At 43.8% G+C, this 15,053-nt stretch overlaps 1 protein-coding gene across 5 annotated transcripts; it reads right to left on the bottom strand.

Moving 5' to 3' along the window:
- Positions 1 to 722: 722 nt before the first annotated feature.
- On the bottom strand, positions 723 to 13,433 carry TMEM219 (transmembrane protein 219). 5 transcript variants are annotated; one of them, XM_012764285.2, is made up of 7 exons: positions 13,267 to 13,433; positions 12,664 to 13,004; positions 12,034 to 12,232; positions 11,756 to 11,945; positions 4,165 to 4,394; positions 2,648 to 2,817; positions 723 to 823 (listed from the first exon to the last, which is right to left on the bottom strand). In XM_012764285.2, exons 3-6 carry the CDS (start codon positions 12,196 to 12,198, stop codon positions 2,680 to 2,682), a joined length of 723 nt encoding a protein of 240 aa, XP_012619739.1. In that variant the 5' UTR covers positions 12,199 to 12,232; positions 12,664 to 13,004; positions 13,267 to 13,433; the 3' UTR covers positions 723 to 823; positions 2,648 to 2,679. The 5 variants fall into 5 exon arrangements, with proteins under 5 accessions (XP_012619739.1, XP_012619737.1, XP_012619740.1 ...); XM_012764283.2 differs by having other exon boundaries at positions 12,904 to 13,004; positions 13,267 to 13,428; XM_012764286.2 differs by lacking the exon at positions 12,664 to 13,004.
- Between the last annotated feature and the right edge of the window lie 1,620 nt (positions 13,434 to 15,053).

The raw sequence follows: 15,053 nt of genomic DNA, 5'->3' as shown, positions 1-15,053 counted from the left end.
GCCCTAGTGCGCGCGCGCCCCGCCACGCGGACCCTGGGTGGGAAGGGGCGGGGACAAGGGCTAGGCTTGCACCGGGAGGAGCCCAGCGCTCGGTCCGACGACTGGCAGAGGAAAGAACTGCGGCGCATGCGCTGGCCCGAGCTTGTTGCTAGGGGAAGCTTTGAAGGGGCGCGGGTGGAAGGAAAGAAACGGCGAGCGGCGAGATCTGCGCCTGCGTGCAGGGTAGTCGCTGGGAAGGGTAAGGGAAGGCTGCTGCTGGGCGCGGAAAAGGCGGGAAAATGGACTGTTCAGAGATTTGTAACCACCCAGCCTGGACGTGGACCCCCAAGTGCGAGGAATCTTTGCACGTCAGTGTTGGGAAAACTCAATTCGTCAAATCCCTTCGGAAATGGAGGCCCTACAGAGTTGCACGACTTGCCCAAGCTCAGAATACATTTATCTCAAAGCATTTCCATGACCTGACACCCTCCCCTCTCAACTAGCTGGAATTATCAGTTTTATTTCATAGAAGAAAACAAGACATAAAGTAGCATAGGTGGGATCAAACCCAGGTGTTTTCCAAAGCCAAGTCAACCGTGGGAAGAGCTGCAGTAACCTATGACCTATGCTAAACTGTATCCCAACTAAAGAGTCAACAAGGAAAACTCCCCCCACAACCTCCTAAGCTTGTCTACCCTAAAATTCCCACCTCAATCCAATCCCCAATGAACACCTTAGGCAACACAGGGCAAAAAAAGCCTTTTATTTCCCTCACATTCCAGCTCTTCACTTTCTGTAACATTTCTTCCAACATAGAAACAAAGCCCAAGAAGTTGATTCAAACCTGAGGAGAAAGAAAATAAAAACAGGACAGATCAGAGAGCTCTTAGGCAGAGCTCTGGGATGGGTGCAGAAACAGGAAGGAGCAGAGAGAATGACAACTAGAGATGGGTACAGGTACTTAATCCCAACTGGGGTAGCCTCAGGACCACAGGATCTGCCAGGGGCCAAAAGGCCTTCCTTTCCCAGTCCAAGGCTGAGAGGGCACCATCATTTCCTGTCCAAAGTAGGTGGTTGGGGTGGTCAGGTTTAGCCCAAAGCAAAATAAGCAAAGTTGATCTTGAGCTTCCAGTTTCTCTGGCTGGAGCAGTTCCCTTAGCCTAGACCATTTCCACTTCTCCCATAGTAACATCCAAGGGCATAGCAGCCAGCCAAAGCTGGATGCATATTATACGGCTCTCAAATTATGAGAGATCCACCTGACAGGGTGAAGATTTTTTGCAGAAATATTTTTTCCCTTAATTAGCTGACATATGAACTAGTTAGCAAATATGCCCCGCACTCACTGCTACCTTTGTGAAGCTGATTCTCTCCAAAGATCTTGTTAGCTGAATCAACTTTTCCTAAATGCAATGATGACTAAATGGAAGACAGAAGGTGCATGTAAAGTTCTTGGACACATACTATATGCCCAGTAAATGGGCATCATCAAGTTAGATTCTTTTGAGCTATTCAAGTTGAATTTTATGAAATTTGCATCATAAAAATGGGTATCAGAATTTCAGGACAAAAGCAAGACAAAGATGATTTATAGCCAGGACGGATCCTCAAACTTGAACTCTCTCTCTTTTTTTTTTTTTTTTTTGAGACAGAGTCTGGCTTTGTTGCCCAGGCTAGAGTGTGTGCCGTAGCGTCAGCCTGGCTCACAGCAACCTCAAACTCCTGGGCTCAAGCAATCCTACTGCCTTAGCCTTCCAAGTAGCTGGGACTACAGACCTGCACCATCATGCCCAGCTATTTTTTTCTATATATATATATTAGTTGGCCAATTAATTTCTTTCTATTTTTAGCAGAGATGGGGGTCTCACTCTTGCTCAGGCTGGTTTCAAACTCCTGACCTTGAGCGATCCACTTGCCTCGGCCTCCCAGAGTGCTAGGATTACAGGTGTGAGCCACCACGCTCAGCCTAAACTTGAACTCTCTTAAGTCACCATTATTGCCAAAAAGCTAGGATGTGAACTATAGCTATGAATGAAACTTATTAATAAAATCAGAATGTTACTCCAAAGAAGTCAGTTACAAAAGAATATGTATGATTCTATATAAATAGAATATTTACATATTCTATTTATTCATATTCTATATATAGAATTCTATTTATTCATATTCTATATATTTATACATATTCTATATATAGAATATGTATGACTCTATATAAAGTTCAAAAATAAGAAAAACCAAGCTATATTATTTAGGAATGCATACTTGGTGACAAACTATAAAGCAGGCCAGTAGCTACTTCTAGGAAAAAAGAAGGGACCATGGGGGCTTCTGGTTTGCTGGTAATATTCTACTTTTTCCCTGAGTGGTATTTACAAATATCCACTTTACAATAATTTCCAAGCTGTACTTTTATGATTTTTGGACTTTTCTACATATTTATATGTCATATATATCGTAACAAAAAAGTAAAACTAATAAAAATATTGAGTGCTGATGGTGTAAATTGTTCCCAGTCCCTACAGGATAGCCATAGTTGAAGAGGATTCTTAGGGACTCAGAAGCAGCAATATTTGAGGGTAGATTCCAAGGATCTGCTCTACTCCAGTTACAACTGCCACCCCCACCCCATCCCCTGCTCCCACAGGACTGGAGCAAAGAACCTCACCTGAGAACAAGGCAGGAAGTAGGCCAGTGCCTTCAGAGCCGGGTTCTAGACCAGTGGGACTCCCGACGTGGGTGGAAGCACAAAGCAGTGACACAGCAGAGAAGGCCACAGAAGAGAAGCAGGAAGGAGCCCAAGACCAGCAGCCTGGACCCACATAGAGCCAGTTCCTCCTAGAGGTAGACACAGGGAGGGAAGAGGGAATGATGGAGAGAGGGTGAGTGGGGAATCTTCCCTTGGGAAAACTTCTTACCCCAGCCAAGGGATATAGAGAGGTCTCTATAGGAGGGAGGGAGAGGGTTCTCCATGTCTAGGGCACAACTAAAGGAAAAATGCCATTTTTATACAAGCTAACATTTGTCTTGATGGTTTGCAAACTTGCCCAACCATCAACCTAAACCCCCATAAAGACTCCACAAGATAGAAAAACTCAGCCAATCTCCTCTACCCACCAGCAGTGGAGTGCTTCTCTATCCTCCTTGGGATCCCATAGTGGCCCTCATGGCCTTCAGTGTCAAGTCACGGCATCCTAACCTGGCATTCACATTGCTTCATGGTCAGGCCTCTGCAGTCTCTCCTGACTCTTTTACATCATTCATAAGTCTCTCACCATCGAGTGCTCCCATGGCCTGTGCTCATGCTGGGCCCTTCTCCTGGAAGGCATTCCCCTCTCCTGAACCTCCTGCACTGCACTCCTTACCCTACCCAAACCTTTCTCATTTTTCAATGATCATTTTTTAAAATTTATTTTAAAAATATTTTAATCTTATTTTTAATTTCTTTTTTTGCCTCTAAAGGGAGTTGATACAGTTGTGTTCAAGGATCATCTTGACAGGGCAAAAGGTGTGATTGCAATCCTCCCTCTGCCACATAACCAGCTGGTTTGGCCTTAGGCAGTTCACTCCCTCTCTCTAAACCTGTTTCCTCATCTGTAAAATGGGATAATAACATCTACCTCAAAAGGCTATTTTAAGATCAAATGAGTTAATGAACCTGAAAGCACTTTGTATGTTGTAAACTCCTGTGCACAATTCTCTTTCTTAAATGCCACCTTCTCTATGAAGCACTCTCCATAAATATTCAAGTTAGGGTTAATTGCTCCTTACTCTGTATAACACACTGCTCACATCTCTATGATAGCAATTAGCCCATTCTGCCTCTTATTACAGCTTCTGAATTCCTTTGAGGTAGAGATCATGTTTTATTGTATTTAAAGACAATAGCAAACAGTAACAGCTGTCATTTATCAAATCTCTATTATGTACAGGGCATTTACGGTCATTCTCATTTAATACTTATTTGTTGGAATTAAGAGATAGTATCAGGATTTCTATTTTACAGATGAGGAAACTGAGGCTAAGAGAGGTAAGTACGCTTGCTCTAGGTCATACAGCCTCCAAGATGGGGTTATAAAGCCTGTTGTTTTTTTTTACTAGGTAAAATTGCCTCTAGGAACCTTCAAGACACAGCAGTCAGCATGGCAGTCTATGAAACCCTAATGACCGACTGGAGGCTCTTACCGAGGTGAGCAGCTTGGTGAGCACGAGGCCTTCGTGGCTCCAGACCCTGACACACTCCTCACCCATCCTAGGGCTTAGGGTAACATTTCCTGCTCCCTCCTCTGAGCAGGATATGGGTGGCTGGCTGGAGGGCAGAATTCCTGGAACAGCACTAAAATACAGGCAGATTCCTGGGGTCTTTTCTGTGGTCACCCTGGCTGTGATGAGGACCTGCTGTCCTGCAGAAGATCCTGTAAAAGGTATAGGAGAAGAGACAGAAGAAAATGAGGGGTGGGGCAGGAGCATCCATCTTCAGACTTCTATTCATTTGTAAGGCTTCCTATAATACCAGGTGTTCTGGCATTGATTCTATTCAATAAAGTACTCCATATACCATCATTTATATCACTGAGAAATTAACATAACTGTGTATCAATAACACAAATTAAATTAGCTCACAATCAATACAACAATCATACCAATACTCCCAAGGTTGCAGTGAAATGAGCAGAAAAACATTGCTGTCTTCAGTTTGTATAAACTAGTTTGTTCTTTGTAAGAAAGTGGTTTTCACTAGGTATTGAGACTCAGTAAAAGGTTCACCCTATTTTAAATTAGTGGAGAAAGGATGGCCTATTCAGTAAATTGCCTTGGGACAATTTCCATGTGGAAAAAAATATGTAGATTGTTATCTGATACTATAAAATATAGTCCAGATGTAGAACTACATAAATTAAAAAAAACTTAAGCAAGTATGAAAAGAAAATATAGAAGAATATTTTCTAATTTTAAAGTGAAGAAGGCCTTCCTGTGAAAGACACAAAAACCTAAAAAGCTGAATAAAGGACAAGAGCGATAACCTAACCTGAAAAAGATTAAAGACTTCTATGCAATGAAAGATAAATTAAAAAACCAGGCCGGGCACGGTGGCTCACGCCTGTAATCCTAGCACTCTGGGAGGCCGAGGCGGGCAGATTGCTCGAGGTTGGGAGTTCGAAACCATCCTGAGCGAGACCCCGTCTCTACTAAAAATAGAAAGAAATTAATTGACCAACTAAAAATATATATACAAAAAATTAGCCGGGCATGGTGGTGCATGCCTGTAGTCCCAGCTACTTGGGAGGCTGAGGCAGGAGGATCGCTTGAGCCCAGGAGTTTGAGGTTGCTGGAGCTAGGCTGACGCCACGGCACTCACTCTAGCCAGGGCAACAAAAGTGAGACTGTCTCAAAAAAAAAACCAAGTAACAGATTGGCTGAAAATACCTATATTTAATTGACAAAACAGTTTACTATCTAAAGACCTTCTAGAAATCAAGAAGAGAAAGACAAATAAAAAATGAACAAGAGGCCGGGCGCGGTGGCTCACGCCTGTAATCCTAGCTCTCTGGGAGGCTGAGGCGGGCGGATTGCTCAAGGTCAGGAGTTCAAAACCAGCCTGAGCAAGAGCAAGACCCCGTCTCTGCTATAAATAGAAAGAAACTAATTGGCCAACTGATATATATATTAAAAAAAATTAGCCGGGCATGGTGGCGCATGCCTGTAGTCCCAGCTACTCGGGAGGCTGAGGCAGGAGGATCGCTTGAGCCCAGGAGATTGAGGTTGCTGTGAGCTAGGCTGATGCCACGGCACTCACTCTAGCCTGGGCAACAAAGCGAGACTCTGTCTCAAAAAAAAAAAAAAAAAAAAAAAATGAACAAGGGAAATGAACAGAGGTAATCCATAGATAACTTGAAAATGTCCCATAAACCCCTAAGAGAGTTAACGTTAGTAGAAATCAGAAAAAGTAAATTAAGACAATTGGATAATTCCTGTGCCTATGAAGTTGGTAAAAATTAAGAAGATTGATAATAACAAAATTGTTGAAGATGTGAGGAAGTGGGCATTCTTACTTGTAGACAGCAATGTGGCTGTATCTATCATAATTTGAAATGGGCAGTGAAAGGGACTGAGAAGATGCCCACCAAACTGTGGACCTCTTTCATATTTGCTTCGTATACATCTACATGGTCTGAATGCACAACAAAATGAATATGTATTCATTTTTTTAAAAAAAGTCCATGCCCTTTGAATCAGTAATATCAACTGTAGAAATTAATCCTAAGGAAAAGATTCAAAAGAAAAATGCAAAGTATACCAAGATGTTTACTGCGATTTCATCAAAAACACCCCCAAATAGCTGGGCACAGTGGCTCACGCCTGTAATCCCAGCACTTTGGGAAGCTGAGGTGGGAGGATCGCTTGAGGCCAGAAGTTTGAGACCAGCCTGAGCACCAAAGTGAGACCCCATTTCTACAAAAAATAAAAAAAAATTAGCCGGGCATGGTGGCATGTGCCTGTAGTCTCAGCTACTCAGGAGGCTGAGGCAGGAGGATCACTTGAGCCCAGGAGTTTGAGGTTGCAGTTGCAGTGAGCTATGATTACACCATTGCACTCTAGCCCAGGCAACAGACCAAAAACCTGTCTTATAAAAAACAAAAACAAATAAAAACAATAGAAATGTTTAATAAGGAAAGCATTAATAATGGCCTAACCACTTAATGGATCAATTTATAGCCATTAAAATAAAATTGAAGACCATGTTAATATGGAAAACCATTTATGTGTAAGTGAAAAAAGAGAAATACAAATTAGTATATACATCATAATTACAACAGAAAAATGTACATGTAAAATTTTGTAAAAGAATTTCTCCCTTTTCTTCCACATTTCCCAGATGGAATCAGTCACCAAATTTTGTCAGTGCCACCCTTCTGACGTCTCTCGCAGGTCATACCACTGTCTTAGCTCAGCTTTTCTCATCACTTCTTTATTCCAACCACCTCCTAACTGGTTTTCCTGTGTCCAGGCACATTCCTTCCAAGCAGTCAGCCACAACATGTGATTTTTCAAAAAAGAGCAATAAAATCCTACTGCTTTCTTGATTAAAATATTTTTTTTTTCTTTTCACTTTCCTTATCTGTATATGATTAAAATCTTTGAGTTTGCCCACTGTACTAGATCAAGTCCAGCTACCTTGGTTGGCACATGAGACCCTCCATAATTTTCTTCCTCCTTCTTCAGATCCATCTCCAGATACTCATTCAACACTTCTTCCCCTGCACCAGCCAAACTGAACGCATGGAAGTTCTTAAACATGCTGTTGTGGTTCCCATCTACATGCCTTTGTGTGTGCTATTCCCTCTGGCCGGAACTGTACACTTCTAAGCATCCTCAAACCTTAGCTTAGGCACAGTATTCTTGGAAAAGCCTGCCTTTACCAGCCCTACTTTACAGACTTTGGGGTACTTCCTCTGTATCTGGTGTTGTATTTTTCACATGTCGAAAGGTATTTACTTTTATTAACATCCGTATCCTTGCTAGACTATGAGCATCTTGAGAGGAGGGCCTGTTTTACAAATCTCTGGATTCCCCATGCCTCGTACATAGTAGGTGCTCAATAACTGTTACATGGATGATGTAGTCATAGGTGATTTTCCCCCTAAAATAATATTTGATGTTACTACTTTATTTCATTTAAAAAGGAAATTTTCTATCATTATAAAAAGGAAAAAGCTTTCTTTGCAGAAGAAATTAACAAGTTGATCCTAAAATTCATATGGAAACTCAAGAGAACTGGAATAGCCAAAAATATCCTGAAAAATAACAAAGTTGGAGGACTTACACTTCCTGGTTTGAAAACTTACTACAAAGCTATAGTAATCAAAACAATGTGCTACTAGCATAAGAACAGACATTTAGATAAATGGAATAGAATTGAGAGTCCAGAAACAAACCCATGCATCTGCAGTCAACTGATTTTCAATAATATTGCCAAGATCATTCAACGTGGAAAGAATAATGTTTTATTTATTTATTTATTTTTGAGACAGAGTCTCGCTCTGTTGCCGGGCTAGAGTGCCGTGGCATCAGCCTAGCTCAACCTCAAACTCCTGGGCTCAAGTGATCCTCCTGCCTCAGCCTCCCGAGTAGCTGGGACTATAGGGATGTGCCACCATGCCTGGCTAATTTTTTCTATATATTTTTTAGTTGGCCAATTAATTTCTTTGTATGTTTTAGTAGAGACGGGGTTTCACTCTTGGTTCAGGCTCCTTTCGAACTGCTGACCTTGAGCGATCTGCCTGCCTCAGCCTCCCAAAGTGCTAGGATTACAGGTGTGAGCCACTGCACCTGGCCAAGAATAATGTTTTAGATAAAAGGTGCTGAGATAACTGGCTAGCCACATGCAAAAGAATAAAGTTGGACCCCATCCTCATACCATACACAAAGAGTAACTAAAAATGGATTATAGACCTAAATGTAAAAGGTAAAACTATAAAATTATTAGAAGAAAACATAGAAGTAAATCTTTGTGACCTTGGGTTAGGCAAAGTCGTCTTAGATATGACACTAAAAGCACAAGAAACAAAAGAAAAAAACAGATAAATTGGACTTCATCAAAATTAAAAAAATTTATGCTTCAAAGAATACCATCAACAAAGTGAAAACACAACTCACAAAATGAGAGAAAAGATCATATAGATATAAATCATATATCAGATAAGGGACCTGTACCTAGAAAACATAATTCTTATAATTCAATAATTAAATGACAAATTACCCAATTTTTAAAATGGGCAAAGACTCTGAATATGTATTTTTCCAAAGAAGATATACAAATGGCACATAAAAAATCATTATCGGCCGGGCACGGTGGCTCACGCCTGTAATCCTAGCACTCTGGGAGGCCGAGGCGGGCGGATTGCTCAAGGTCAGGAGTTCAAAACCAGCCTGAGCGAGACCCCGTCTCTACCATAAAAATAGAAAGAAATTAATTGGCCAACTAATATATATAATATAAAAATCAGCCGGGCATGGTGGCTCATGCTTGTAGTCCCAGCTACGCGGGAGGCTGAGGCAGCAGGATCGCTTGAGCCCAGGAGTTTGAGGTTGCTGTGAGCTAGGCTGACACCACGGCACTCACTCTAGCCTAGGCAAGAAAGCGAGACTCTGTCTCAAAAAAAAAAAAAATCATTATCAATCTCACTAGCCATCAGGAAAATGCAAATCACAACTACAGTGAGACACAACTTCACAATAATTAGGATGGCTATAATAAAAAAGATAGATAATAACAAGTGTTGGTGAGGATATATACAAAATGGAAATCTCATTCTGGTGGGAATATAAAATTATATAGCTGCTTTGGAAAACAGTTTGGGGCCAGATGTGGTGGCTCACACCTGTAATCCTAGCACTCTGGGAGGTCGAGAGAGGATTGCTTGACCTCAGGAGTTCGAGACCAGCCTGAGCAAGAGTGAGATCCCCATTACTACTAAAAATAGAAAAAATTAGCCAGGCATGGTGGCATGTGCCTATAGTCCCAGCTACTCGGGAGGCTGAGACAGGAAGATTGCTTCAGCCCAGGAGTTGGAGGTTGCTGTGAGCTAGGCTGATGCCATGGCACTCTAGCCTGGGCAACAGAGTGAGACTCTGTCTCAAAAAATAAAAATAAAAAAAATAAAATGGGAATATTCATATAATGAATGTTATTCAGCATTAAAAAAACTAAAATACTGATACATGCTACAACATGGATGAACCTTAAAAACATTATGCCAGCCGGGTGCGGTGGCTCACGCCTGTAATCCTAGCACTCTGGAATTGCTCGAGGTCAGGAGTTCGAAACCAGCCTGAGCAAAAGCGAGACCCCATCTCTACTATCAATAGAAAGAAACTAATTGGCCAACTAATATATATAGAAAAAATTAGCCGGGCATGGTGGCATATGCCTGTAGTCCCAGCTACTCGGGAGGCTGAGGCAGGAGGATCACCTGAGCCCAGGAGTTTGAGGTTGCTGTGAGCCAGGCTGACGCCACGGCACTCACTCTAGCCTGGGCAACAAAGCAAGACTCTGTCTCAAAAAAAACAAAAAAAAACAAAAAAAAAACATTATGCCAAATGAAACAAGCCAATCACAAAAGACCACATATTATATGAAATATCCAGACTAAGCAAACCTACAGAGACAGAAAGTAGGGCTGGGCGTGGTGGCTCATGCCTGTAATCCTAGCACTCTGGGAGGCCAAGGCGGGCCGATTGCTCAAGGTCAGGAGTTTGAAACCAGCCTGAGCAAGAGTGAGACCCCGTCTCTACTATAAATAGAAAGAAATTAATTGGCCAACTAATATATATAGAAAAAATTAGCCGGGCATGGTGGCGCATGCCTGTAGTCCCAGCTACTTGGAAGGTTGAGGCTGAGGCAGAAGGATCGCTTGAACCCAGGAATTTGAGGTTGCTGTGAGCCAGGCTGACGCCACAGCACTCACTCTAGCCTGGACAACAAAGCAAGACTCTGTCTCAAAAAAAAAAAAAAAAAAGAAAGTAGATTAGTGGTTGCCTAGGACTAGGAGATTTGTAGGGGAAGGGGAGTGGCTGCTAATGGGAACAAGGTTTCTTTTGGGGGTGATGAAAATGTTCTAAAACTTATTGTGGTTACGGCTGTACACTTTTGTGAACGTACTAAAAGCCATTCATTCAGTCATTTTTAGAGACAGGCTCTGTCTCCCAGGCTGGAATGTGGTGGTAGGATCATAGCTCACTGCAGCTTTGAATTCCTGTGCTCAAGCAATCTTCCTGCCTCAGCCTCCCAAGTAGCTAGAACTATAGATGTGAGCCACCACATCTGACTAATTTTAAAATTTTTTGTAGAAATAGGGTTCTCACTTTGTTACTCAGGCTGCTCTCACAGTCCCAGGCTCAAGCGATCCTCTCCCCTCAGCCTCCCAAACTGCTGGGATTATAGGCATAAGCCACATGCCCAGCCTATTTGTATACTTTAAATGGGCAAATTATACAGTATGTTAATCATATCTCAATAAAACTGTTATATTTTTTTAAGTAAAAAGAATAGGAAAAATTGTCCCAAGTCTATATATATCAGACACATTCTTTATTCTGTTCTTTGTTTATATACATATACACCTGGACATAAATAGATACACCTCTCAACACATACACAGAATCTTAGAAAGACAGTATTGGAAAGGACCTCAGAAGTCAGAAAATTCTACTTTCTCTCCTCCCTTCTCATCTCCCCAGTTTTCAGATAAGGAATCTGAGGCCAAATGTCACACAGGGATTAATGGTACCCACTGACTCTCTCTCTCACACACACACACTTGTCATTTTCCTAGAAGACTATAAGCTCTTTGGAAATTGATGGTGTCTTATTTTTTTCTGTATCCTCCATAGTGCACAGAGAGCTATACTACGCATGTAGCAGGCAGTTAAGACACTGGTTTGATTGAACAGAACATGTTTCTCTGAAATCCCTGAGGAAAAAGAAGGTACCTCTAAGAGCAGACAGCCATAGGCATGAGAAAGAACACTGGGTCAAACCTAGCCCATCTCATCACACCTCCAAGGACAGATTCAACCTCAAGACTAGAAGGGAAAAAGGAAAACATTAATAGAGAACCTTCACTGTGGCAGCATGTTCACTATAAATACCTAGTCCTTGTTATAGCAGAACTGACTCAGAGATGTATCCAAGGTTACCAGGTTGGTGAGGTCAGAGGCAGGGCCTAGCCTTGAGTGTTCTGATGCCAGACCCCACAGTTCCCCCTGATCTCACCTTTCAATCCCATCTGACTACCCAGGATCTTGGTTTGGAATGTCTGTGTCTTGTTCCTGTCTGGACCTTCTGCGAAGTTCAAGGTGGTCAGTAAGCCCACGACGTGAGACCCTTGCCACTTCCCTGTGACTGTCCCATTCACAGGGCACAGGGTCAGCTGGCCAAAAGATCTCAAGAAGGAGACCCAGTCCTGCATGCAAAAGGAGGGTGGGAGAGGTCAGATGAGATTAGCAGCAAGAGCAGGTCTACACGGGAAGGATGAACAGGAGGGCACTTACCTGAGGGATGTCAGGGCTGCGCAGGCCAGTCCTGTGGGTGCGGAGGAAGCTGCCAAGGCCCAGGCCGGAGAGGCCAAGCAGCAGCAGGATCAAGGTGGCACAGACCAGAGGTGGGTGGTGGGCCAGACACAGATGCAGGTTGTGCCCCGCCTGGCAGTCACCCATGAGGAAGAGAGGTGTCTGGGCCTCCACAGAGAGCCTGTTGGAGGACAGGGATGGAGAACTGGACAAGAGCCTGCTGGTGAGAAGGCACTCACCGATTTTATGGAAAGGGAAGCTAAAGCTCTGGGAAGATAAGGGACTTGCCCAAGGCCGCACAGTTAGTGGCAGAACCAGGACAAGAATCTAAGCCTATTGACTCCAACAGTTTATCTCCCTGCATCATTCAATAAATGTTTGTTGCATTTCATTTCTGAACTAATCAAAGCAGAAGCAGAGCAGAGCTCTCTATGATGGAAAAAGGAACCCAAAAAGTAGAATTCTTAGCTGGAGAAATAGGAAGCTGCTGTTCTGGGGCTAGGTAATTAGCTGAAGAACAGTTCCAGCCGGAGCCCACACAACGGAAGTGTCTGCTGAAGAACTCAGCTTCAGAGCTAAATGGCTAGGTCTGAATCCCTCTCTGCTACTCACTGGCTATGTAAAACCAAGTCAGGCAACCTCTCTGTGAGCTTAAGAATCTGTGAAATGGGAGTTCTAAGAACACCAAGTAATGAGGATTAAATGTGGCAGATAAAGCAGTCTGCATGGTATTCGGCGGTGCAGGAACTCAACAAATGTCCCACTTCCTTTCTCCTTCTCTGTGTCATAATGATCCTCAAAACCAGATGAGGCCAGGCAAAAGCACCGTGGGGGAAACTGAGGCTCGCGGACTTTAACATAGCAGTGGTAGAGCCAAGGTCTGAAATCCTCCTCCTGCTTCCAAGTGGGGTGCTCTCTCCCACGCAAGAAGCGACAGCCTGATGAAAGAGTATCTGGAAGGTGAAGAGATAAACAGGAGGTGGGGGAAGAAGGGGGAGCCACAGAGATGAAGGTGTCACAAGTGCTCAGCCCCTGTCCCGCCTCCCATCCCTGCACTGCTGGAAGCGGGGGAAAGAGGGGGTAGGGCAGAGCCTGAGGGCCAGCGGCTGGTGGAGCACCTGAGCCTCCCCTCCCCCGCCAAGTCCCCTTCCTGAAGGATCGCAGCACCCTCATCCCGTCCCCGTCTAGCGCGTCGGGTCCGCCCGCAGCTCTCACCGCTCGGAGCCGGGCGGAGGCCGGCGCCCCCCGCGACGTCACGCGTGGAGCCGCGAAGGGGCGGGGTCCGTGCTTCGCGCTCCCCCCCAGTACAGCCCCACGGCGGGGGTCCGCATGCGCAGTGGCCACGCGTGCGCCCGCCTGGCGTCTCCGAGCGGGGTGGGGGCGTACCAAAAGGAAATCCGACTAGGGGACTGAGGGGACGAAGTGACTCCGCGGGAAGTGAGGAAACCGGAGCGAGGCAAGGCAGCGAATGCTAGAGACGTAGTAGAGTCCGGAAATCTCCTCTTGGAGAGACTGTGGGAGAATTCCAACGAGGATCTCGTCGCAGGCATTTCTCTGTTGCACGTCCCCACCCGCGCCAATAGCATAGCCCAGCCGCGCCCAGGTTCCGGGTAAGGACTGGGGGTTCGCTCAGTGTGGTAGGGGCGCAGCTCTAGGACTCTGTTCTTCCGGGCTGGGACTGGTGTGTGGGCCCCAGTCTTCTGTGTACCCCGATAACAGTTAACGTCTGCACCTCACGCAGGGCCTGTGCCTTTTAGTGACTCCGTAATGCGTAGGATGCCAGCGTTGCAAGGCTGCTCAAAGAGACCATCTCATTTCACTTCTGCCCACATTTTAGAGATGACAACATCTTACCTGAAATAGTACGACTGACACATGCAACCAGGAACTCTGGGTTCAAATGCTGACTCTGTCCGTGCCCCAGCATAAGCCATAACCGTGCTCTCCCGGCTATGTTTACTCCTCCGCTAAAGGAGATCGTCCTACCTATCTATCTCACTGGTTGGATTGGAAGCTCAAGAGGCAAGAGTGTGGGAAAACATGGGCCTGGTGGCCACTGAGCACACACCAGCACTGGGTGAATGCTGCTTGAAACGGAATCTGAGTATTTAAATTGACTTTGGCTTCCTTAAGGCAGAGACTATCATTTCTGTACCACCATCCGCAAAAGTTATGGCACAAAAACCTCACATAAATGGTCACGTGATTTTTTATAAAGATGCCATGGTCATTTAGTGGGGAAAAGACAGTCTTCTATGTGCATTAAAGGACACTAAGAACAGAGTGAAAAGGCAGCCTACAGAATGGAAGGAAATATTTGAAATCTTACCTCTGATAAAGGGTTACTATCTAAAATATATAAACTCTTACAATGAAACAACAAAAAAAACAAGCAATCCAATTAAAAAATGGATAAAGGACTTGAATAGCCATTTCTTCTAAGAAGATATACTGTACAAATAACCAAAAAGCACATGAAAAAGATGCTTAACATCATTAATCATTAGAGAAATGCTAATCAAAACCACAGTGAAATACCACCTTGTACCCATTAGGATGGCTGCTATCAAAAAATCAAAATATGTTTTGATGATGATGTGGAGAAATCAGAACCCTTGTGCACTGTTGGTGGGAATATAATATGGTACAGCTGCTATGGAAAACAGTATGGCAGTTCCTAAAAAAAATAAAAATAGAATTACCATATGATTCAGCAGTTCCACTTTTGGGTGTATACCCAAAAGAATCGAAAGCAGGGGCTTGAAGAGATATTTGGGCACCCATGTTCATAGCAGCATTATTCACAAGAGCCAAAGGTTGAAGCAATCCAAGTGTCTACCAGTGGATGAATAAACAAAATGTGGTATACACAACATAAAAGGGAATATTATTCAGCCTTTCAAAGGAAGGAAATTTTAACACATGCTACACCATAGATGAACCTTGAGGACATTATGCTAAGTGAAAAAAAAATTAAAATAAAGACAAATACAGTATAATTC

This window comes from Microcebus murinus, chromosome 19, assembly GCF_040939455.1.
Source record: "Microcebus murinus isolate Inina chromosome 19, M.murinus_Inina_mat1.0, whole genome shotgun sequence".
NCBI lineage: Eukaryota > Metazoa > Chordata > Mammalia > Primates > Cheirogaleidae > Microcebus > Microcebus murinus.
Note: the sequence above shows the minus strand (reverse complement) of the source record. Positions and strands in the feature narration are given on the sequence as shown.

Bases quoted from the DNA above. Each gene is read 5' to 3' on its own strand.
- TMEM219 (XM_012764283.2), bottom strand. The intron at 11,946-12,033 runs GTAAGTGCCCTC...TTTTGCATGCAG, and splicing joins GCAGCCCTGACATCCCTCAG to GACTGGGTCTCCTTCTTGAG. The intron at 2,818-4,164 runs GTAAGAGCCTCC...GTCTACCTCTAG, and splicing joins TCACCAAGCTGCTCACCTCG to GAGGAACTGGCTCTATGTGG.